The sequence below is a fragment of the Mauremys mutica genome, chromosome 6, assembly GCF_020497125.1.
Source record: "Mauremys mutica isolate MM-2020 ecotype Southern chromosome 6, ASM2049712v1, whole genome shotgun sequence".
NCBI classification, from domain to species: domain Eukaryota; kingdom Metazoa; phylum Chordata; order Testudines; family Geoemydidae; genus Mauremys; species Mauremys mutica.
This window is the reverse complement of record NC_059077.1, coordinates 53735372-53761040: the sequence shown is the minus strand read 5'-3', so window position 1 is coordinate 53761040 and position 25669 is coordinate 53735372. Positions and strand designations below refer to the sequence as shown.

The 25669-nt window shown below is 40.3% G+C and overlaps 1 protein-coding gene across 9 annotated transcripts in view; it reads left to right on the top strand.

Annotated features, from left to right (window-relative positions):
- Window positions 1-25669, top strand: part of MEF2C (myocyte enhancer factor 2C) — a 137961-nt gene that overhangs the window by 71885 nt on the left and 40407 nt on the right. For all 9 annotated transcript variants that reach the window (XM_045021463.1, XM_045021468.1, XM_045021462.1 and 6 more), the window contains one exon: window positions 24364-24507. In XM_045021463.1, the coding sequence (XP_044877398.1) occupies window positions 24364-24507 (144 nt within the window). The remainder of the gene's footprint in view (window positions 1-24363; window positions 24508-25669) is intronic.

Genomic DNA, 25669 nt, shown 5'->3' with positions numbered 1-25669 from the left:
TGTTGAATTATGTGTGGCAGTTTTGTGATGTGTATTGGTTCTGCAAACAAAGGTTCACTTTGAGGCCTCAGTTTGGAGTTGAACTGTGTTCCTAAAACTGAAGCCTCAGTGTCTTTAACCACTAAACCACCCATCCCACAGTCTTTCATTAAACCTTATTTCTGTTAATAACACACATCAGTTACTGGGATGTGACAATTTATTTTAAGGAATACTATGAGCTATGTAAGATTTGGTTCTCGCTAAACCTTTTGGTTTTGATGGCAAAGATTAACTTCTGCATTATGTAAACTTCCTAATGCTGGATGATAGGTACCAAAAACAATACACTTACTATAGTTGTTGGTCTAAAAATAGAATTATCTTGTGCGATAGAAAATTTTAGATTACTAGAAGTCTTGTTATTCTTTACTTTAAAGTGGGATAACACTTTCTCAGAATAAAAACTCCTTTTGCGTTTACTACACATTTTTGTTTAATCTATAAAATAGCATTGTTACAACTATGGGTTTCACTCCATCTTTAGTCATATACAAAATACCTCAGATTCCCCCTTTCTTTAATTGAATGGGATCTATAATAGGTATCTCTTACTTAACATGCACAAAATCATAGTCCTCCAGTTTTGGTTACTGAGGTCAAAAATGGCTGTATTGGTATTTCTGCTTGGGGATGAGGAAAAAATGGGATTAAGATAAAAGTGGGGTGGGATAATTTACTTAAGTGAGCAAATTACACTTTTCTGCAGTAGAACAGAGATCTCAATGTTTGTTCAAAATCATGGGGTCTGATTCTCCTCATTTGTATAAGTTTTACACAGTTCTAACATCACTGACTTCAGTGGAGTTTCTCTTGCTGTATACCAGTCTGAGTGAGAGGAAAATCAGGCCCATGGCTTGTGAATTTGAGCTGCTTGTATACACTAGCTCTGGGCCCCATTTGCTGCCTATGTCCCTAAAAAGTAAGTGGGTCATATGTCATAAATAAAGGATGCATGCATCTCATAAAGATACCTCTAATGAACTAATCTTTACACACCTTGAAAACATGGCCTTAGTTAAAATAGTTTAGTCTGTTAGTATATATCTGATTAAAATGCATGGAAAACACCAGTTTTGATTATTTTGACACACAAAGTCAATGGGCCTTAATTTGTTAGACATCATACACATATTACAATTATAATAGGGAAATCTAGTCTGCAACTGCCAATTGTACCAAACCTTAAGGTCTATGATTGCTACAGAGCCATGCCTAAACAGCCGTTTGTCTGCAAGAAAAACTGATCTTTTTTGCCTCTTTTTTATGCCTGATCATGCTTTTCCCTATGGTTTACTCTGTTCCTCATATCAGAGACCACTTTCCAACATTACCTCCAGGTTTTGGGCTAATAGACCTGCCTCTGTTACCCAGCCTTATGAGCATCACATAGCTTTCCCTCCCACATCACCCCCTTTTTACTTTTACCACAACTGCAATACTTGCCTACTACCACCTGAACAAGGGAGAAAGTGGGCAATACTTCACCATTGATAAGGAAGCATGTATGAAGGACTGCTCCATGACACATGGCTATTTATCATCCTCTGTTTGCTCTAATTTATCCAGTCTAGTGCATTTGTTCTCCATTCTCCATTTGGGCAGAACTCATTGACTTGAAGTGGAAATCTTGCCTGAGTAAGGGATACAAGTCCTAGCACATTCAGCTCAGCCAATAGTGCCAAAGCACAGTGTCATTCCTCCAGGAGACTGGAAAGGCCATTGTCCTTTGTTTGCATGGGGACTATTTTTAGAGTTATCTTGGCTGCAAACATAATTACAATCATAAGTGTATTATAGAAATCAGTGTGTTTGTTTAGCTAAGCCATTAGGCTTTTTGCAGATTTAAAGTGACGTCTCCTGCCTGCCTTCCCCCATGCCATTACAGCCTCAGCTACTGTCTCATCTTCATCAGGTCTCTCATGAATCCTTACCAAGCCCTGTTCTTTTTCAGTCTCTAAATCTCCTAGTCCCCTCTCTCTGATTCCCACTCTGTCCCCATGCACATAAATCACTCCCTCTCCCAGCCCGCCAGTTCATCACTCAGCTCTTTTGTGATCTCCAGTCCATCAATCTCTCTGACCCTTTGCTGCCCATACTCCCCCCTTTCTCAAGCTGACCACCTCTCTGTTGATTCCATGGTCACTATCTTCAACTCAAATTCTCCTGCTCAGTTCCTCTTTCAGATTCGTCCCACTGACTCTCTGTTCTGGCTCCACACTCTTCCACCTCTTCTCTTCCTCATACCACTGAGCACTTGTGGAGAAAAAACAGAATTCCTCCACTATAATTTGTTTTCTGTTCATTCAACTTTGCCATATTCTTTATAGAAACAGATCCACTTCTCCACACTAATCATCCAGCTGCTCTTCTCTAAACTTCTACCTCACACACATACACTCACCTGTCCACGATCTTAGCAGTTTTTAAAACAGTTTTGATGTTATCTAGCAAGAACTTCTTTTCCCTACTCCCAGCATCTTTCTTTCCCCACAATCTCATAACTTTGAACTGTCTCTCCTGCTATCGACTCCCGACACTTTGACTCTCTCTCTTCCTAACTCCTCCCCTTCCCTCTTTTTTCTAAATCTTTGTTACACACACTGACCCCTGCTTCTTTCATTCAACCTTCAAACATACGTTGGTAGCCCCCATCTCCGAAAAATCCCTCCTTTAACCTCACTTGCCTGCCTCATTACCACACTGGCTCCCTCCTCTCCTTCACCTCAAAGTTTCTCAAGCATGCCATATCTTCCCACCCATATTTCCTCTTTCCCTGGTCTCTTAATGGATTATGGTCACTATTTCTACAGCAGACAAAAGCATGATAGACACTTTACTGGATAAGTAAAAGACAAGTCCCTGCCCAGAGAACTTACACGAGTGAGGGCAACAAAGAAAAACATTAGGGTAAAAGATAAAAAAAGGAAGGATTACAATGATAAAGTCACATGGTTACCCAAGTAAGACACATCTGAATCCTCTGCAAACTCATTTCCATTTCACGACACTTAAACCACCCTTACTAAGGGCCATCTCCTGACCAGTTATAAGGGTCTCTTCAGCTTGACCTCCTTCATGGTCCCTCATGTCCAATCTTATCTTTTTTAATCTGTCTGCCACTTTCAAAACAATTGATAACTTCCTCCTTTTCTGCTGTCTTCCTTCCTCAGGGGTTTTCCTCGTCCTGTTCTCTCCTTCTCCTACATTTCCAGCTGCTCCCTTAGTGTCACTCTCAGTGACCTTCTCCTTTCATCACTGCTGATGCCCCTTTGTCCTCACTCCCCTCCTCTTTATCTCTGGATGACCTTACTCTCATGGCAATATAAGTGACATCATCAAGAGGTAGCTTTATTCAGAGTTCAGTCTAGCAGGAAGATTGCGATATTCCTTGGCTTTTGAGGGTAGAGGGGCATTGTTATTCTATTTTGAAAGCATAAATCACAATTTCAAAAAGCTACACACACTTTACTTACAAGATCTTTTTTAAAAAGTGAATCAAAACTCTGCATGGTTTTTAAAATGTGTTTTGCCCAGGGCCCTGTGGGCTTGTGGCATTGGACACAAAGTGAGCATATCCAGAGATAGATGTGTGCCGACTGCAGCAGCATTTTCCACTCCATCAGAGAGAGCTGAGATTGTGAACACATAGAGCTCTTCTTGCAGCCTTCATGTCCGGTGTATTTTACAACACACAGAGCCCTGGTTATATGATACAATGTTAAAATTGTAGGGATGAAAGATAATTTCTGAAAGGGAAGAAATTTATAGTAATACGAGGCTTTATAAATGGCAGGCTTGGTGCAAAAAAAAAAGCGCACTCTGTTCAGCTAAAGCGAATGAGCCCAAATTTTGTATAAGAAAAATATGCAACAAGTAATAGTCCATAATATACAATATTTACTTAAGTATAAGAGGACTAGCTACAGTTGAAAGTCTAATTGGCTTTTAATAGAACCAGCAACATAGTGTAGTGAAATGCTACTAAATCTGCTGTGGGATAATGCAGGGACTTGAGAATTAAGACTTAGTGTGGCTTCAATGCATGGAAAAGCTGGAGATGATTAGGCTAGCGTTCAGGTGACAAAACCTGTACGCATGTGACAAGCTGCATGGGCAGTATATTGTGTCACAGAGAAATGCCACATCTCCATTTTCCTAATTGACTTATTACATATTATCCCATCAAATCTTAAAGACGTGCAGTGAGTCCTTTAGCACACCTAAGATTAGTCACCTGGCGAATGAGCTGAAGGGGAAAAAATCGCCTCTGTCAATTATTTCTAAAGGTCACAGAGCTAATGACTAGCTGGGAGGTTAATTAGATTTTGAAAGCCTCTTGATATCAATTAAGACTCTGATCTGTATATTTGTTGTAAATAAGCCCCATAACTATTTAAATCTGCTGTTTTCAAAAAAGAAACAGGACAACTGTTGTAGTGTATGTAATAAGAGTATTTTCTTCTCTTGACATCGTAACAGAATACTGTATACGAACATACTGTGAAATCTAGGTTAGGCCAGATTCAGAGCTGGTGTAAATCATCATAGCACCATTGGAATCAGTGAAGCACCCAGCTGAGGATCTGGCCCATTAAATATAGAGTAAGCTTGTTAGGCAACAAAAAGAGTCAAAGTGGTCTAAGGAAGCAGTGCTTTAGTGGAAAGAGCATTGGTTTGGGACTTATGAAACCTGAGTTCTGTTTCCAGCTTTGTAGACAGAGTTCTGGGTGACCTTGGACAAGTTACTTAACTTTCCTGTGCCTCAGTTTCTTCATCTGTAAAATGGAGACAGTGAGACTGACTTCCTTTGTGAAATGGTTTGAGATCTAGGCATGAAAAGTATTATTTATATAAGTAGCAATATGAATGATCCACATTTAGTAGCTTCTGCAGGAAAACACTGCCTTTAGATGCACGTGACTCACACTGAGTTCAATAGCCACACTGTGTGCATATCTGAGGACAGAATTTGGCCAAGGCACTTTGTTATTATGGTGACTTTAGGAACTTTTTTAATGTTTGGTTCTTGGTTTATGATTATTAACTGTGGGCCAGATGCTGGGAACTAGTATTGCCAGCCCTAAGTGTTAAAAAATCATAAGTCAGTCACCCCCCCACCCCCAAATCATTTTAATTCCAAAGTTTTTGACCAAATAAGTTAGAAACATACTTTTTTTAAATGAAAGATGATATTCTTATGTAATCATGGGACTCCAGGAGCTCAGGCTTTAAGAAAAATATTAGCTGTCTCAAGACTCATGATAAAATCATAAGAGTTAGCAACATTAGTGATGGATTGAGAAGGCTTTCAAAAAGTCTGCCATGATGTCACCAGTATTCAGACATGAATAAATGTACTTCACTTGGACTTCACTTACTTGGCAACACTGATTTCTGCTCTATGCAAAATGGTTGCTGAACTGAAGGATCAAATCCAGTGGATAATGGCCTTCTGTTCCACCCTCCCCTTCCACATGCACATACGGGATTTTGGCCAGTGAATCTGTGCACCGCATGGACACATTAATCAAGTCTGAAGCTCACCCACAATCTTCCCCTCTACATTAAACTATTTAGACTCACTGTGAAGATGTCTGAAGCAGGCCAGGGGTGTATAGCCAATCTGTGCCAGAATCTCCACTGTTGCTCTGCAGCCAAATGAAGGCTTTTTAAGATGCTTTGAGGCCTGCCACAAGGAACAAAAGTAGCCCAGACTTTGGCCTTATACTTTTTTACTTTGAATATATTTCAGATTGATCCAATATGGGGAATAATACAGCTAGGGGAAAGTTGCATAATGAGTTGTTTTTCTTAGAAGTGACCAATTATTATGATTTCTCCACAAGTGTATGGTTTTCATGCAACACATTTCATAATCTTCAAGGATCCCAAATGATAGTGAAATACTTCACCTGGTAGATTATTTTTGCATAAAACAAAGAAAAAGCGAGAGAGAAATGCAAGTGCTATGGATTTGTTAGTGATTCTAAACAGCTTTTTGGTGCAAACTTAGTGCAACATCTGGAAAGTTGTCTTTAGTCTTTTCTTGGAAGCAGATAGTGACTTGCACATTAATCCAAATCTGTTGACAGAGATCATCATGTGACAAACAGTGCAAGGCTGACATTGGAAAACACTGTTTAAAACATTTTTAAGAGTCCCCTTTTCCTGAAGGTGTTTTTGGTGGGACTGAAGCAATGGCAGCTGCAAGTCATGGGCCTGATCCTAAGTTGGTGTAAATTGGAGGTGCTTTCTTGACATCAGTTGAGCTATGCTGATTTACAATGGCTAAGGATTTGGCCCTATAATTTTGGTGGATCCTCCTTTTATTTTATTTTTGTTATTCCACACTCACTAATTGCTTTCAAAATGTTTGAGTTAAGGGTCTCTGTAAATGTTTGGATGTTGTTGTAAAAATGCTACAAGAATAAATGTGAAAAATATATTTGCAATATAAATGTGCTTCAGACTTGATTCATGATTCTCTTCCTATGTAAAACTGGGCCCTTAAATCTGTATTGCAGAGTATTAGTTCTACTTCACAGATGCCTGTTTCTTTCTCCAAAACATGATATATCTGGCTGAGAAGCTGGAAAAATCTTACATGTCTGTGTAACATTCTTATAGCCTAATAGCTCGAGAGTTTTTCTCCCGATCTAGTCACTGGAGAATGTTCTTTGTTTTTGTAGTCACTGTTTCACATAGTAACAGCTTGTTGCATTTTGGTCTGCTTGCCAGAGGGTAGGTTTATTTTTAAATCCCTGAACTCTGAATTTTCTTTATTTTTCCAAGATTGGAAGCAGCTGAAATGCCTGGAGTTACAGGTTGAAGGGCCTGCTTTACAATATGAGAAAGGGAAGTTCCATCTTCTCCCACTTTTGTGTTTATTCTTTCTTTTTTTTTTTCTTCTTTTTTTTTCTTTAATTTTTCCTAACCAGTGTCTCTTAACTGGTAGTTGTCTAAAAATAGAAAACTGCCTAACTAAAAATAGCTTGGCTCTCAGCCTTGCCAAGGAAAATGGAGAGGAATAGGCGTGGAATAGAAGGCTGAGTAATCCAGCTCTATTCATTCAGAGATCCCTTTGAGAATGCAGGGAATGATAAAGTGCCCTCAAAAAACCACAGGCCTGACTTGCTCTCTTCAGACTCCTAGGTGCCAATAAACATTTTAGCCCAAGGATATATTTTTTCTCATAGATCGTAAACACTTTCTGAAAGACAGGACTTTGTTTCACATGAGCTGACTTACTGTTGAAAATAGCTGCCTTTCCTAGGGTCCTTTTTTTTCCCTTCCACGGTGTTTTTAAATATATTTTCAGATGAGCAGTGAGTGTGGTGTCCTGTTAAGAAATACCATGAAACTTTACATGTCTAGTAGCCATCAATGAAAAAAAACATTGATATATATCACCAATTGCAGACTTGCTGTGATTGTACCCTCAAAACTTTGCAGATGTCCCTGAGGAGAGAACATTTCTCCTCTGTGTACAGTAAAAGTAAATGAGTTAGGTAGCTGCTTTATTTAAATAAACAATTAGACTAATTTAGCTGATATATCTGTGTATTATTTAGGCCTTTATCTTGTAGTTCTTCATTCATCCAATGCTCACAAATTTTGGGGATTTTTAACTAACTGAAAAATGTATTGAGAGCTTTGGCAAGGGTTTAGAGAAATTCTATTCTGTTTTATTCTGTTGAGGTTCTTAGAGCATCACTGCAGGATTAGAGTGCATGAGGCAGCAGTGAACAAATTAGTTATACTGAGAGAAAGGATTTAAGGGAGGTATTGGGGTAAGTAACTTAAAACAGTTGGGAATTTTGTTTTTGTTTATTTTTTTTGGTTTGTTTTTTGTTTGTTTTTTAAGGAATCTGAATACCCTGCACAAACACAGTAACAGGGTGTGGAAATGTCAGCACAGTTCACAGGGTTATTTGGGCCTGAGTATTGTTCTGCTCAGTTCCTGTAATGCTGCTGGTGATAAGGCTCTGGAGACAAAGGACGATAATTGATGGAAGGGGACTTAAATCACTGCAAGAAGAATCAAGGTCCTTGTATCTGTGTACATTGACTCTTCTGGTCTCCTTCCTTCTTGTAAAGCATTTTGTCTTCTTGCATGTTGGCCCCCAACTGCTCTTTGTAATGGAGGCAGACCACAAGTGATTCCTTTATGCAGTATACAGGGTATAATTGTGTCTGTGTGGTGTATTAGTAATTACCAAGGCTGAATTCCCATATTGTATCTTTACTGCAAGCATGGAAAAATAGGACACACGACGCAGCACAGCCATTTTCAACCTAGATAGTGAGTTACTTATAGCTACATTCCAGAGACAAAGGCTTTTGTGAGCAAACCCATTTTTCATTTTCATCATTAAGACATCCCTGCTTTGTAAAATGTAGTTATTTACCTGAACTCTTACCCAGAACTATTAATCAGAAGCCTAGAAATACCATACCTTCTGCTAAGTCACAACCGTTCTTAATTCAAACTGCTAAACATCCCCCTCCCTCCCAAGACATTTTGTTGTATTTAGATCCTGCACGATGCTTTGTGCTCTCAGTCAGTGTGGAGGTGAGTAGTTTGACACTGAGCTCCTTGCATAAGCAGCCTCTTCAGATACTTACACATGAGAGTAAAGTTAATGAGTGTGTAAGTCTTTGCAAACACAGGCCCTTCACCACTACCATATAGTTTTATTAGGTAACCTAACAGATTATTAATTGCTAAATAGTTCTGATATGTGAAATTCACCACTCAGAATTAATTAAGGGCCTCATTCAGTGCCCACTGAAGTCAACAGAAGTCTTTCCATTCAGAAGATTGTGGCTCAAGCTTAAGTGCAGCCATGTCCGTTTTTAAGGAGCCATTTCTGCCACCTTTGCACACAGTGAGTAGGACTCTTAGGCTTCAATCCTGCTAATACTTACAAATTGTGCTTAGCTTTAGGTAAGTGAATAGCCCTATTGGAGTCAGTGGGACGACTCACATGCATAAAATTAAGTGTCTAAGTGTTTGTTTATAGAAGTAAGGCCTTACTCCTCAAGTGTGTGATGGTGACAGAACAGGCTCTAAATAGTTTAGAACATGGCTCACCCTTACATGTCTGCACAGGGAAGTAAGGATTTCCACCTCTCTTGCATGGCCATGTAGGGTTGACCACAGTTGCAGTCCCAACTCTTCAGGCAGATGGGTGCCGCATACGAGATTCTTCCCCTGGCCACAGAGAGTGTGTGTGAAGAGAGCTAGAGAGTAAGTGGAGCCATGGCTTTGCTGTCTACTTATCCTGCACATGGGAGCTACCCCTTCAGGACACATCTACACCGCAGTAAAAGACCCACGGCACAGCAGTGGCTGGCCTCAGTCATCTGACTCAGGCTTGTGGGGCTTGGGCAGTGGGGCTGAAATCGCAGTGTAGATGTTCGGGTTTGGGCTCAGGCTGGAGCCCAAGCTCTGGAACCCTGTGAAGGGGTTGGATTTCAGAGCCCAAGCCCTAATGTCTACACTGCAGTTTTTAGCTCTGCAGCCCTAGTCCGGCCACTAGCCTGAATCAGTTGATCTGGGTTGTGAGCTGGGTGCTGCAGTGCAATGTACAAGTTTTTACTGCAGTGTAGACATACCCTTAAATGTTCAGTCTGGAACACAGTGCCTCCCATGCTCCCCTGCACCAATGCACCTTGCTCTGGACTACATGCAGATAACATTCTCCCCTGAGGCTCCTTCCCACAGTTTTTACGATTGTGGCAAAAGTTCTGCTAAACTTCAAAGTATGCTGACATTTCTTCTTTGTTACAGTAAATAGATTTCAATTAATTATTTATTTCTGTGCTATAAAGTGTGCATCCATCCTTTATGTATTATGTAGCTGATATTGATTGGACTCCATTTGCCTCACATTCAGAGAGGCCTCCAGATGCTTGTGATACGGCCTACATAAAACAAAAATGAAACTATTGTAAGTTTATCAAATTTACAGCCATGTAAAACCTCAAACATGTTTGCTTTGTTATGCCACATTTTTAATAATCATAAGCTCAGTGACCAATTGTGAATTAATGTTTGTGGTAAACAATTAACTATAACTGACGTTTATGTATAAAATATTCATTTTTCTTTGAATAAAAACCACCTTTTCTTAAAAGCGGGGGGGGGGGCAGTTGAATCAACATTTGCTAGATGTTCTATTTTAGAAACCCACTCTGATGGGGTCCTTTTGTTTTCCATCATTAGTTTCCATATGGTTTTTTTATACGTAGTCAGCAATTAATGAAGAAGTAAATATACTAGTAAAAGAGATTGTTCCATCTTTATTCTAAATGGTTTGTTAATGTCTTTGCACTATAGGGACTGGTGATAAGGGGAAAAATCTTTGATGTATTGGATATGCTTGCATTAAAAAAAATCTCAAACCCATTTATTTATATCATCCTGTGTGATCTATAGACAACTATAATTACGTTTTATAGTGCACTATTATAAAAATGTGCATGCACTTTACTTTGGGTTGTTAAAGTATACATTTATTTCTTTGATCCAACATTATAGCACACAGACTGTTCAAAGGAAGCAAATTATAGAAGAGTCAATACGAGTATTTTAAACAACACACAGCTGCTATAGATTGACTCAAAAGAGATCAAAATCTTGACAGACAAGCAATTACTAATGGAGTGTGCTGAGTTTAAAATATGTATAGTTTACTACAATAGGATTATGGATATAACGTGATAAAACGTAAAAACGCTCAATTTATAATTTAACTGTTGTAATCTAAGGTTTGGTTATTACATAGTTCTTGCATGTTCAAACAGATGTAATAAAATGGGATCTTTATGATTTTGTCTCCAATGGCTATAATAAATATATGCTTTAGCATTTGAATTATATTTTTGCAGCATATATGAAAAGAGATTTGCTCTCTAAATTTCCACTTATCGCACATCTATTAATATTAACTTTTGAATAATAATTCTCTCAATTACATAGTCAGACTTTAGTGCTTTTTATTGATAGAATTGCAAGCGTTTTACAAAGGTAGGTAAACATTATTTTGTAGATGAAGCAAGTGAGGTGATTTAACCAAAGACAAGCGCAGAACCCAGGTTTTATAAACCTAAAAGCCAAGGCTTAATCCCCTGGACCATGCTGCTCCATTTTAGGGGCTAGTACTTCTTTCCTGGCATAAGTCTCTTCCTTTCAGCAAGGGACTTGGGAGGAAGAAGGGGCATACAGCTCTTTATAGCTGTTAGTTGTTAGCTTAAGCTCTTGGGTGTGTGTCAGACAGACTAAATGCCAATTTAGGAAAGACAGTCTTTGTTTTTTCAGCAAAGCATTGATTCTTTTCCCATGCTATCCTTCTAAAAATCTCTCCTATTCCAGTGTAGTTCAAAAGAGTTAAAAGGTGTATTCCTATTTTTCTCTCTCCAGATGTCTCCATTAATAGCTTTCAAATGTTGGCAGGTATAGGGGGTTCCACCTAATTGGCTTCATTAGCAGAACCCTTGAACTGTCAGGCTCCCTGCAGATAACAAGATTTGACAGTTCTGATTTGAAGTGCATCAGTGGTAAGGAGTTTGCTTTCTGGAAGTAAATCAGGCTGACAGCAGTACCTGTAAAGGATTTGCTACTGGGGCTATGCTAACTTTTTGCACTGTAACTCAAATGGGGGTAAGATGCACCTGGCTTTGGACTTTAATGAAACATTACCAACCTCTCTGCCCCTCCCACAGAATTCATTTCCATCCAACAAGTCTAGGATCTGCCCCTCCCCCTCTATTTACAGTCTTCATTTCCCCTCCTCCTGCAGTGGAGATGAAGCAAGTTCTAGTAAAAAGTTCCACTGGGAAATGGGCTGCCTGACTTTCAGTGTGGGGAGGGGCAAGGTTAAATAGTTCTCTGCCCTGCTCCCTGTGACTAGATCCTGGGGCTGCTGCTGCTGCTGCCCTTCCCAAGTAGGAGTAATAGCATGAAGTTGGCCGGGTTCTTGACCGTTTATTTGCTGCCTACAGGCTTCTGCATAACCATAGTGAACACAACCAATGTCTTGTTAATTTTAGCCAGCTTCTGCTTAACAAAGCCATGAGCATCAGCAGCACTGGAGCTGTCTTGCTGCAGATTTAGCAAGTCACTATTGCATTGGCCTATGCCCAGCTTGTGTTGAGAATCTGTCCGTCTGAGATACTTATATGGCCCACATTGCCATAGTATCGTCCAATCTCACAATCTTTTACATGTATTCATCCTCACAACACACCTGTGCGGTAGGGAAGTGCTATTATCTACATTTTTAAGAGATGGGGACTGGTGGGAGAGGGGACCCAGAGGTAGAGGCTGGGTTCACTAAAGAATATAGGCATGGTAATGCTGAGCGTTGCCACACCTAACTTTTAGACACATAGAACATCACTGGGATTCACAAAGCCTGAGTTAGGCATCTAGGCTCCTTATACAATGAGTGGGGAGAGATAGGCACTTCAGAATGGGATTCACAAAAGCCAGCACCTAGGCAGCTCCTTGCCTAAAATAGCCAAGGGGAGATGCCAAGGCATGAGGAGCTCAACACCTAAATCCAGGCTCTGGATTCTCAGCTGCAAACCCTCTTGGAGTTAGGCACCTACTGTGTTTTTTCAAGAAGCTGGAGGGGAGAGGTCGTAACGCCCTCCTAACTTTTAGCCCAGTGATTCAGGTATTTACCTGGGATGTGGAAGACTCTTTGTTCCAGGGGAGAAGAGGAAAGTGATTGAACAGGGCTCTTCTCCCTCTTACATGAAAACCCTAACCACTGGGCTATGGAATATTCTGAGATGGGGCTCCCTCAGTTGCTCCTGTTGAGGTTTTGCACTGTGGGTTAAATAAGAGTCGTTGGGCCAGAGAGAGAGAGCAAAAATAAGCAGAAGAATGACCCTGTAGACTGGTGAGTAGGACATCCACCTGGGAGACCCAGGATTCAGTCCCACCTATACAATGACTTTTTTAATTTTTTAGCCAAAGTGGAACAGGTTCAACAAGAGAGATTGAGGGTCTATCCTGCCCTCAGTCAGAATGTTCCATAGCCCAGGGGGTACTGTACTTACCTGAGAGATGGTAGAACCTGTTTAAATCCTTTATTGCCAACAGGCAGAGGAGGGACTTGAACTAGGATCTCCCACAGCCTGTGTGAGTGCCTAGAGCACTGGGGTGAAAGTTATAAGAGAAGGGAGTTTTGCTTAAGTACCAGCTCAGGCACCACAGGAGAAGCAGGCAGAGGAATGCCTATCTTCCACCAGTTCATGCATCGCACAGGGGCTGAGAGAAGCAGTAGTGTGTACACAGAGGCAGAAACATAGGCAACAAGGGAACTTTTACTGCAAAAACTTAGTACCAAGTGAACTTAGGCACAGACAGGATTCAGCAGCAGTTAAATGGTGATTTTGTGAACCCCAGTGGGGCCTGATTCTGGGATTGAGGCACCTAAGTCCTTTTGTGAATCTAGCTCTTAGTGACTCGGCCAAGTTCACAAACAAAATCCATAGCAGCTAGAACCCAGGGTTTCTGAGAACTGGATTAGCCCCTAACCACTGGACCACCCATCCTTATAGCTTAAAAACTTATCTTTGTATGCATAAGAGCTAGTAACAAACAGATTCTGCAGCAGTAGATGGCTCTTGTATGTGAAAGCTTCTGGCCAAGAGGATTTTTCAAAATCTAGCCATAGATTCTTTCTCTTTGCTGACACATCCCCTTGGAGAGTGGTTATGACCTAGGTGAGAGCAGAGTGGCAGTAGCAGTATATCCTCTGAAGGAGTCGTGCTGCAGGAGTGGAGTAGTGGGAAGGGGACTGCATTTCTAGGATAACCATATAGTCGGAGAGCTGTACCCCATCTCCCTAGAGAGGCCAACAACCCCTACTCCCTCCCCACTTAATGAACGTTTAGTTAAGAATCTTTCAAGTTTCAACTTGCAGTTTCCAGGTATATTGCATGTCTCCTGTGGGATTTTCCATGAGAGTGTATGATCTGGCTCATTGGTTGTAACGGAAGCAGTCCTAGTGAGCAGATGAATGCATGTCATGGTCTAGAGACTTTAATAGCTGTTTAAAGATAAGTTCTATTATGTACTAGAAACATTTGTGTGAAGTGTATTTAATGTACATTATTAAATTAACTGAAAAATCTTAATAGATAATAGGTCTTAAAACAGCTATGAAAGTCTCGGTCTTTTCTCAACCATCTGCTAAATGCCTCCATAGTCAAAAACTGTGGACCAGATTCTCCCCGCAGGTATGTACATGCACACACTGAAATGAATGGGATATACTTGTGTATATCCTGAGGTCAGAACTTGACTCTATCAGCAAACTGGCAAGTTGGTGGCTTAGTATTTCTTTGGTAACTAAGGCCTGAATTCTGGAAAGAGACCTCCCATATGGATTCTTTTTAAGGGATTAAACCTTTCATTTGTAACAAATCATAGTTTTAAAAAAATATTGATTTGTACATTTTACAGCTGGATGAAACAATTATACAATTATAAAAATAAATGGCAGTTTTCCTTTGCATTTGAAAGACACAGCTATTCAGAGGTGTTTGCTGCTTGTCATATCGATAACATCGTTATTTAATTCTCTGTAATTTGATCCACTGTAACATAAATTTGCAAATTCTTCAAAAGAGAAGTCTGCTCTAACATTGATACATTCATTATTTTCATGCAAGACCTCCAAGGAAAACCCAGGTGCTGCAGGAAGTGGTGTTGGTGTCTCAGTGGGTGGCATTTTCACCGCTGAGTCAGTACTGCACTAGTTCCCCAGCACACTGCTACTGGATGTACTGTCTTTCAGATGAAATGCATAACCAAAATGTTGTAGTCATCAAAAATTCCATGGCACTTTTGTTTGCCTCACAGTCTAAGGAATATTTAATCTCCAGTGATTATAGTCTATCCTACAGTTTCAATTATACATCATTTCCTGTCCTGAAAATAGTCAGCTGGTGCTTTCTTACACAGGATTACCATGATATTTCCACCCCAGAGGTGGTTGCATTTTAATGGATGGGGATGCAATCCCTATACATACAATTCTTAGAAGCATTGTAGGATCCTTTGGAATGATAGGTAATATATACATGCAAAATGCAATTCATAGCATCTATAATTCTTGATGCAAATAAGCTCTCATTGACAAATGTTCTTTTATGAAATATGTGGTTTGGTTTTTCAGATTTTCCCTGTATCTTTCATATGGAATTGCGTATTAAAGGTTCCAGTTTAGGTCATGAAAAACCAGCAGCTGTCTTTGAATGAAATAGTTAACTTTTCTATGGTCATTTATATTTAGGCCTACAAATTTAAGGTATTATACATGTGAAGAGTTAGTAATACAGATGTAATAGACTTTCTGTTATACTTATGTAAATTTGGAGTAACTTCACTGATCTCAATGCAGTTGCTCCAGATATACCCCTGTGTAAATGAGATCAGAATCCAGCCTCATGTTTCTCTCTTCTCCTAATTTACACAGGTGAAAATGTTGCGAGTGCTGCTCCAGCTTGAGGTTGGAGAAGGATTATAGACAGAGAGACAGAAAAAGGGGGAGAGGGAGAGTAACAATCAGTGTTTATTTTGTAATGGCCTCATATTCCCTAATAAAGCTGAGCTGATTCTGCTGAACAACTGTAATTTTTGCTTTCCATTCTTGCTGTCATTGCAGTAAAACATAACAAAAATCTCAATAGCCTCTTCTATTTCAAATAGAGCTAACCATGGAGAATTCTCCATACAGCACTCTGCTCCCCATTATAACCACATAACTAGATTAAGTTTACACAAAATCAGGCATTTTCAGTGAATTTTTACTTTGAGACCTTTGACAGGTGCTGTATAATTGTGGGTATTATTTAGAATAAGGTATTATTTAGAAGGCTGAGATGCACTGAGTGCAGGAAGAAGGGCAGTGAGGGGGCAAAGATAACTTAAAGCCACCTTCGTGCCTCCCAGTATTCTGAACCTGGCCAGGGGTTTCCCTGGTCCCTGGTGTAAAGGGCTATGAGCAATCAAGAATAGCCAGAGAGCGTAGCTATTCTCCTGGCACACCCACTATGTCTGGGGCTCTGTGGGAGGCCACAGAGAGCCGTTTGCAAGCTCTGTGCCAACTGGGGAGCCAGCTTATGTTGAGGGTATTCCCCAAGAAAATGGAGATCTGCTGCCTTTTAAGTCCACCTTAGGGCAGTAGAGAACTGAGGACTAAATATTTATCACTACTTTGTTGCATTAATTTTGTCACTGAACTGAAGCACATGAAACATAGATCTATGGGCCAAATTCTGGCTGGACATTGTACATAGGGACATGCCAAAAAAAAGTGAGGGGGAGCGGTGGGGCAGACTTGGAATGTGGATGTAGAGGTTTTCCTCCCTTATTCTGTTTTCCCCCAAAACTTGCAGAGATGCTCCTCTACAAACCCTGTCACAGTAGCTGTGAAGAGCTTTCTAAAGTGAAGCTTAGCATTTGGTTGTGTGGGTCTCCAGGTGGACATATTTACACTAGCTGTTGTCAGATTGGTAGCAGTTCAATGAAATGCTGTGATCCCAGTTAAAACAATAGCATGATAGCAATAAATCTTTACAGCATAGATTTAATTGCTCCATAGCCTGATTATATACATTTCTTATTTAAAGAATATCCATGTTGTATGAAAATATACATAGTAGTTTTTATCGCCCCAATATAGCATACTTTGGAAATAGTAAGTTTGGATCTAGTGCTGTATTAGAGTAACTGTTTGTTTGTTTTGAGAGTGGAGACTTAAAAAAAAGTCTTGTCCGATGTGGATCTAGATTTGGACAAAAAATTAAAATGTATTGAGAGCTGATATACTAGGGGAGCATATACACAAAGCGTAACCGTTATATTTTTATACCCTTTACTCAGATAAGAGCTGAAAATCGTGACAATATTATGAGTACAAAAAGCAGACCACTGAAATACACAGAGATTAGCAGCCCCAATCAGCAGAGACAGGACAGAAAAAGCCATCTATGGCCATGTTGCAGCACAGGCAGTTACGATTGGCTGTTGTCATTTGGCCTTTGCCAAATTAGACAACAGGTGCAGAGTTGCTGACAGGTGTGGATATCTAGGATGAGTAAAATTGCTGATGGCTAGTGATGTAGCCTCGTGTCAGATTGTAAACTGCTGAGCTCTGACAGAATGAGAAGCCAACTCGAATGTTTTCAGATCACTTGATGTGCTCTCAGTCTCCCTCCCTCCCTCTCACATTCTCTCTCTCCAGTTTCAGTGGCCCCAGATGAATTCCTGGGTGACTAAACTCAGACCCTAGCAGAACCCAAGGTTGTTGTGATCTGTGTGTTCTGTCAAAGCCTGGGAAATGTGATCTTGTCAATTGAGAGTTAGTGTAAGAATTCTGAGCCAATTGCCTGGTACATTTTTTTTACAACCTTTTATTGTATGGCAAGAGCTCAGCTTGAAAGCTCAAATTAAGCTTGAAGGATAAGGAAATATATTCCTTAAAATCAGAAGAATAATTCAGATTTAAAATTTATATAAAAATAATTTACAAATTCAATAATTGAGAATAGAAACATTTTGGATACACTATGAAATAAACATGAACTTTGTTTATCTATGCATAGTGTACATGGACATGATTTAGCAGAAATAATATAAAAGTTTATGACAATCTCCTCATGTGGTCTGTTTTTGTTTGCTTGTTGGATAATCCAGAAAAATACATGGTTGAGTTTTGTTAAGATGAGATCCGTGAATCTGATATATCCGTTTTCTATTTTTTTCATGAGCCCAAAATTGCTCTGCTTAATTTAAACCAATACCAAATTTAAAAAGTGTTTTACGAGTGGATGAAATTGAACAATGAGGAGTGGATTGTTTCTGGCCCCTGCTCAAGTGTACAGGGCACAAGGAGCCTTCCATAACATGCACCCCCCATAGAAAAGCCACACACAATAGCAGTCCCTGCATGCAGGATAGAGAGCAAAGACTGCTCCCTTTGAGGGCTGCCAGAGGCACAAATCGCCCATAAGAGAGCAAGGAGGAGGCAGCCTTCTATGACAGACAGAGAGACCTTTCTGACTCAAACTGGGGCAGACACACTGGAAGCAGTGGTGGAGCTAATAAGGGCAGCAGCGTGGACAACTTCTCCCCCCCTCCAGCAGCCTTCAGATGTATGTGTGGCATCGGTACAAGCATATTATGCAATTGGCAAGAGGAGATGTATGACATGAATTTTCACATAGGGCTGGAGAGCGAGTCAATCCCTTAAGCAATCCATGCTCCATGTCGCAATACCACTCACTCAAGTTTGATACAGTTTCCCTGATTCATAACAGAAGGATGGCCAAGCCAGATCTGATTGGCTCTTCATCCCCATGCACCAAGTCACAATGCCCAGAGAGGGAAGCCAGGCCCAGGCCTGCAGGACAGGAACCGCCACTGCTGGGGAAATGCAGAGCAGGCTTGCTCTCTAGTCCACCAGCCCCGGTTACAAAATATAGCTCTACCAACAACTGGAATGCACAAGCTGCACCATTCTAAGGGTATAGATTCCCCTGCACTCCATGGACCTGGACATCTCCTAGAATGCAGGCCCTTCCGGAGTTCCCCTGGCGCTTTGTGACTTCATCACCGACAACATGGGCCAGTGCCTAAATGATATAGCCTGGCCCCAGGAAAACAAAATAATTCTGCCTTGCCTGTGATGTGTCAAAACACCATGCTTCATTTTGGTTGGATAGCCCTTGTTTATTTGACTGGCACATTACTAGAACCTGAATAGAATAGAACAGAGTCCACAGTAAATTACAAATATGTAGAAACCCCCTGCCCTGAGGAGCTAATAATCCAATGTGCATGTAGACCTGACAGCAGTTGGTAGTTCAGAAGCCAAGAGGAACAGATACTATTGGCAAGGTTCACCATATTTATTGGTTCCACAAAAATTGTGATTAGAATAGGTATGCGGAGGAGGAGAGGGTAATCACTTGGCACACAAAAGTGGGAGGCAGTTCCAAGCGTAGGTGGTTGGCGTATTGCTATGAAAAGAATGCTCGTATGCATTAGTTTAAAAGAAGAGGACAGAGGATGTACGTAAAGACTAGACAATGGTTTGCCTTTGGCACGTAGGTGAAAATAACATAGTAAGAGTTTAATGTGTGGTTATTGAAATACAGCTATATTTGCATAGCTCTGTAACTTGTTTCAAAGAGACCTTAAACCACACAAGCATTTTATAATTTATACCACAAAGGTGAGAAATTTTCCATTTTGGGTGTTTGTATAAAGTTGTTTGTCTGGAGCAGATTAGGTGACAGTAAGAGTAACAGTGTGCTATTTGATTCTCCGAAACAGACAATTAAAATACATTAGTGCCAGCATACTAGTTTCTGTTCACTATTAAAAGCAAAAAACCCCAAATCCTACATAAATGGAACATAAAATTTGAGATTTAATCGCACAGAAGTTGAGGAATTCGGATGGACAGTTCCCTTAACCCTTTCTCTTTATGCTTATCGTTTCACTAATGTCTTTCATTACATGATTGCACCACAAATCGTATGGTATCAAAAATTTCATCATAATGTATATGAGAAAGGGGACTGAGTGAAGGTTGACTTCACTTTACATTTCCTGACAATGCTTCTGTTGCAATAGATGTTCAGATGAATCTAGCACATGGTTTAAATATGTGTGTCCTGTTCTTTCCAGGGCCTCCATGAATGTAATTGGCCTTTTTGAAGTGGCTGTTTCAATAGGGCAGTTCAAAATATGAAAGCATTACAACTGATTACTGTCTACCTCTCCAGGTAGACTAAATAGCCATCAGGAGCAGAAGGGGGTTCAAACCACTTGTCACTGATAGCTTGAAGGTTTCCCATGGCCACATATAGGAAAGGGAGGGAAAATGGAGAGCGCTCAGGTTGTTGTTGTTTTTCTGACAGCTCAATATAATTTACCAGAATTACAACTGGATGGGTAGTCCTGGTTGGTAATGGGAGTATCAGATAAGGAACACTGGGGGGGGCTCCTTCCAGAATCTATCACAGGAGTGGGAATTAGTGGGTTCTACATTTGGCCATTCAGGGAGTCTTGCTTGTATGAAGGTTTAAGTCCTTACACAGGAAGAGTCCATCATGGGAGCACCGTACTCAATATCACACAAAGGAAAGTGGCTGCTGGTCCAGTAGTAGATTAGTAGGTCATTGGGACCAGAGCAAAGAAATCAGCTGAATCTATGTGGAAAAGCTGAATTGTTAGTTGCATAAAGTCAGGCCCTGTTACTTTTCATCCCTATCTTTCATGTAAAGTGTTTTCTCTGCAATTTGCATAGTTGACATAACAAGTGGAGCTTGGCTCTCTCCAGAACAAATGTATCTGCAGCATCTCAAGCCCTAGAAGGCGGTGGATACTGGCTCCCCAGCACACTGTATTGAGAAGAAAAGTCAGTCCACTGCAGAAGGGTAAAAGAAAACAAAAAGCAATGCAAAAGAGAATTATGGAGCTGGCTGAAGGAGGGGAGCTCATGCACACAAATCCACAACTCACTGTTCTGGCCTTCTCCTCTTCCCCTTCCAGCTAAATTAATGCTACTGCAGAATTACGAGAATCTTCCCTACTAGCACGTTGCTTTATAAGCTTTTAGGTTGTAGTGACTATACGCTGCCCTGGTAGAGTAAGAACTGGCTGATAGTACAGTATTTTTTGAAACAGCTGTAAACTTGTAATGTAATGAACGTAAAACTGTTCGTGCCACATTCACAGCATGGTAGTTAGCACAATGTCAGCACTTCCCTTTTCAGAAGTTTATAGTGCAGGGTTTAGACTAAATTGTTGTCATATGAGATTTCAGCCAAGGAAGTTTTCCTTTAACAGTTTTGTTGTTAAAATGCCCTGGTTGTTTTTTGGATTATTGGAATGCAAACTAAAAGAGATGTTAATTGCTTGGGAAAAGTGGTGCTTCCATAGCACAAAATGACTTGTTTTCTTTTTTTAAATAATTTATAATTTAGTTTGGGATTCTCCGTAATATAATCCAATCTACAATTGTTTAATTTCATCCTATAAAAAATTCCCTAAATGGAACTTGTGCAAACTAGCTAATCACCAGGATGATGTCAGAGGACTGGCCAATTTCCAGGGTATGGGGAAGGATACTAGGGTTTAACAAGAAAGAGGGGAGGTACCTGGCCACTGAAAGGCTGTGTCATGTCATGCCTCTGGCCTGCTGTGAGTCCCAAATGGCCCCAATTATCCCATGTTGAGAACCATCCTCCCATTTTTAGTCTGTCCTTTTTGTATATCTTTTCTCCCCCAGCTGCTGGGTTCAGCCCCCATACTCAGGTCAAACAATAGCAGAGAGCAGGTGACAGAGTGGAGACTGGGGAAGAGAAGTTTACATGGAATCTAGAACAGCTCTGCACTAGGAGGCTTGTTGGGGGATGCAGGAATTGGAATAAGATAAGTGAGTCCCCGTCCAGAGATCATGAAAGGTGTGGGCTGGTAGGTGTACAGAGATGGTATATTTTTGGAGATGAGAAGAGAAAGAATGAATCAGAGCAGGAAAGAGAGTATGTATTGTGTTGGGGAGCTTGAGACAATGGGAGAGATGCTCAGGACCATTATGTTTGTCTGGAGTACCACAGTGCAGAATGCTGAAGATGAGCTTACTCACTCCTGATATATGTGCCTGTAGCTGCCTGCAGCTGTTGCCTCACACACTGCAAGCCATCAGAAACACCTTTCTTGTGGCTATGGATCTCTGGTGGCCCTGTCAGCCAGAGCTCCAGCCTAGTGGGGTAGGTTGCAATCCTATCTAGTTCTTTCACATCACAGGGCAGGATTTAGCCCTTAATTTATAAAAGACTAAAGTTTAATTTGTGGGGACTAGAGGCAAGAAGAGTTTGATGATCTTTGTCCAACCCATTATACAAAAACTTGTGCTTCAAGTGAGCGTTAGTGAAAATTTGTGGCCACCACTTTTCAGTCAGTTGTGATGGCTACTGTAACCCTCATGCACTGTGCTTCCTTTCAAATGTTAATGTTTTTTCTAAATGTTTTTTATTTTATATTATGAAAAAATTGAAATTATGATATTAGGCTGGAATCCACTCCCTTGACAAAGACTGGTGCAAGGCCCCTTATGCCAGTGACCCCACTCTTCCCTTACCCGCTGTATTTTTGCATTTGGAGATGGCTATGGGAAGGAAGCAGAATATTTCTGCTCACCATAGACATGAGCACCATGCCAGCTTTGAGTAAGCCAGCATGCAGAGGGCATTGGGGATGAGTTGGGGAGGGGACACTAGTCTGAGCACACATCCGATCACATGAAACCCCGCTACAGGGGCATAGAGGGGTAGGGAACATTTTTCTAGCTGGGGAGGGCTGGATTATAGTCCCAAAGCCTGCTCGTCTGTTAAGGGTGGAATCTTGTCCCACCCATTGCCACTTGCACAAAGAGCCTGATCCCAAGTCACTTGAAGTCAATGGGAATCTTTTCATGACTTATATGGGCTTTGAATCAGGCCCGAAATCTGTTCACTTAGGCTTTGTGCAATGTCCATAGAGAGCTGAATTTCACCCGTGGTGCAAAAAATTCTATCCTAAGATCCTTATAGTGGATCTCGTCACCAGTTCATTGCACATGTATAGAGAATTCCTGTTTTATATGAAGAGCCGAGTCAAGACTCACTGTTGCACTCGGAAAGGAGAATTTCACTCTTAATGTCTCTAGTTATTTATAGTAAACACAGCAAACAACAAACATTTCAGTTTTTAGTCAGTCCTTTTCCTTCCCATTGGCATGGCTCAGCTTCTTGTCAATGATAAGTTGCTGGTTTGATGGAGCTGGAAATGGCTGTAGGTCTCTGCTAAAATGCAATACAAGAACTCTGAGATTCTAAGACTGGGATATAATTATTATGAGAACCAAAATATAAAATAATGATCAATTCTAATAGCAGAGGGTAATATAAAAGGTAATAATGCACCAGATCACTGCCATAGTCAAAAAGACCTCGGGGATTCTGACTGTTCCAGCTGGAGCAGAGATGAAGGCACTCTGAGAAACCAAAGAAAACAGTTGTTCCTGCAGTGAGCGTCCTCTCCTGATCACATGGGTCAAGCTCAGCCAATTAGCGACATCAGAATACCAGGTGCCTCTCCCTCTCCCCCAAGGAACAGGTTTAAATGCAAAATGCACCACAAGTTGCTGCCTGATAATGTTTGTGGGTATCCAAATGGAAGACTTTTGCAAACCTTTTGCTCTAGGGACTGTTGAAGCAAAATCTGAGCAAACCTATGAAGGCTGGTTTTGTGTATTCTTGCTTTTGCAGTTCATATGGATCTGGTTCTGACATATTTTCAATTTAATCTGGCAAGAGACTCTTCCCTGATGATCCATCCAGGTCAACCAATTAACAAAAAATATCTGAGGCAAGGCATTCATGCTAAATTGTTAGTTGCTGACTTGGTTGTGTAATGTTTGATGTTTTTTGTCTCCATTACTTAGCTCGTTGATGATGTTCAGAGTTATGAAGGTTGCCTGGAGCGGCTGAACCTTAAACTCATATGTTTTGACTTTTCAGTCAGCATCTGTTTTAACAGCGTATTTCCCTGTATATTAAATTTCAACACTTCATATCAGTGGCACTGTAATTAGAGTCAACAAAAAGCAAACATGATGCCTAGAAGCTCTTAATCAGAGCAGCATAAGCAATGTCCTCTTCTCCTTTGTCCTATCAAGAGTAAGGAGTGGCAGGGCACCATTAGTGTCATGCTTTATGTCAAATTCAAATCAAGGATTTAATTAAATGCTCTTCCTTCTTCTGTCAAGATCACAGATTCTTAAATCCATGTGCAATGTTTGCATTTCTTCCTTCTGTTCCTTTTTTTTGAGGGGTGGGGGGAACATTACAATACTCCAATTTAAATGAACTCTTGTTTCGATGTCTCTAATCATACATTTGAAATGCATAAATATGTTATGTGTTGAAACTAATTGCACATTGTACATCTTAAACATGATCAGTTACAGTGGGAAGTATGTATTATAGCACAAGACACTTTATCAGATTGCTTATTCCCATAGTTTATTGACTGATTCTGATTTCAGAAGGAAGAGGTCAAAATGGTTGCCCATTTGCCACTGGCACACGCTCTATAGCGTTGACCTGGCGGATCTGTATTCACTTTCTTTACTAATGGCAAATGTAGCAGCCTCCAACTACGGGGCAGTTTGCAGCAATGTAACACCCCTGAATCTCTCTTGCAGCCTGTGTCAAGGTTTGAACTTTCCAAATTATGTATTTCAGACATTGAGAAAGAAAGGACTTAATGGCTGTGACAGTCCAGACCCCGATGCAGACGATTCAGTAGGTCACAGCCCTGAGTCTGAGGACAAGTACAGGAAACTTAATGAAGATATTGATCTAATGATCAGCAGGCAAAGATTGTGTGTAAGTACTCTGAGCTCCTTTCATTTTTTTTTTACTTTTTGATATTTCTCTGAACCTGGCAGGCATTGAACAAGAAAGAAAACAAAGGCTGTGAAAGCCCCGATCCTGACTCCTCTTACGCTCTCACCCCACGCACTGAAGAAAAATACAAAAAAATTAATGAAGAATTTGATAATATGATCAAGAGCCATAAAATACCTGTAAGTACCAAAGGTTAGATGGCTGTCTGCTGATAACTGCTGCAGTAACATACCTTAACCCTTTCAGTTCTGAATTCTTATTGAGAGCATTTAAGCTAGAAACAGGCTTTAATGGCCCTCCCATAGAATCAAATAGAAAAAAATCACAAACATTTTTTCTCTTGAATTCTCTGCATTTGACACATAGTCAAAACCTCCTATAGGTGAAACCTACGGAAGGAAGTGAAATATACATATATACATTATATTCACTTGATTTACAGAACTGTTTACCACACCACTTGCCCAAATTATATCTAGAAAATAACGATGTAAATCTTTCTTTGTGGATAGGCTAACAAACCCACAGAATACTTTCTGTGGTGATATAGAAAAAATGATGTAGAACTGAAATTCTTATATATATAGTAGCTAATGTATTTTGTACATGTCACTTCAGTTCTTAAGCCTCAATGCTAAATTCAGTTACAGCACTGAAGGGTTACAGCTAATTGCTCGCTGCAGAGAAACAGCCTGCATGAGAGCCTAATGGTAGGATTCAGACATGTTTGTGTGCTGGGGTGATTTTACAGCTTTATCAGAGGATTTGCTTTGACCTCATCAGCATTTCTTTTAATGCTTTAACATGAGCTAAATTTTGTTTTAACCAAGTCAAAATTTCTAACAGTCAGTCATATGCCTTGCCAGATACGTAAGAGAAATAACTCTGCATGTGCTATTTTGTTTGTACACACATACAGAAAAAAAGTAAGTATTGTAACTGCTTAATAACATTACACTGGTGATACAAACTGACAAAAGTTCAGAAATTCATGATTAAATCCAATACACCTTGTATAAGAAAGAGAAGCAAGCTGTATAAATAGAATAAAAGGGTATATAACTTAATGTACAGCCACATTTTTAGCCAGTTTCAAGCAAGCATCTGAATTTGCACATCAGTGTTTGCACATACTGTTGAT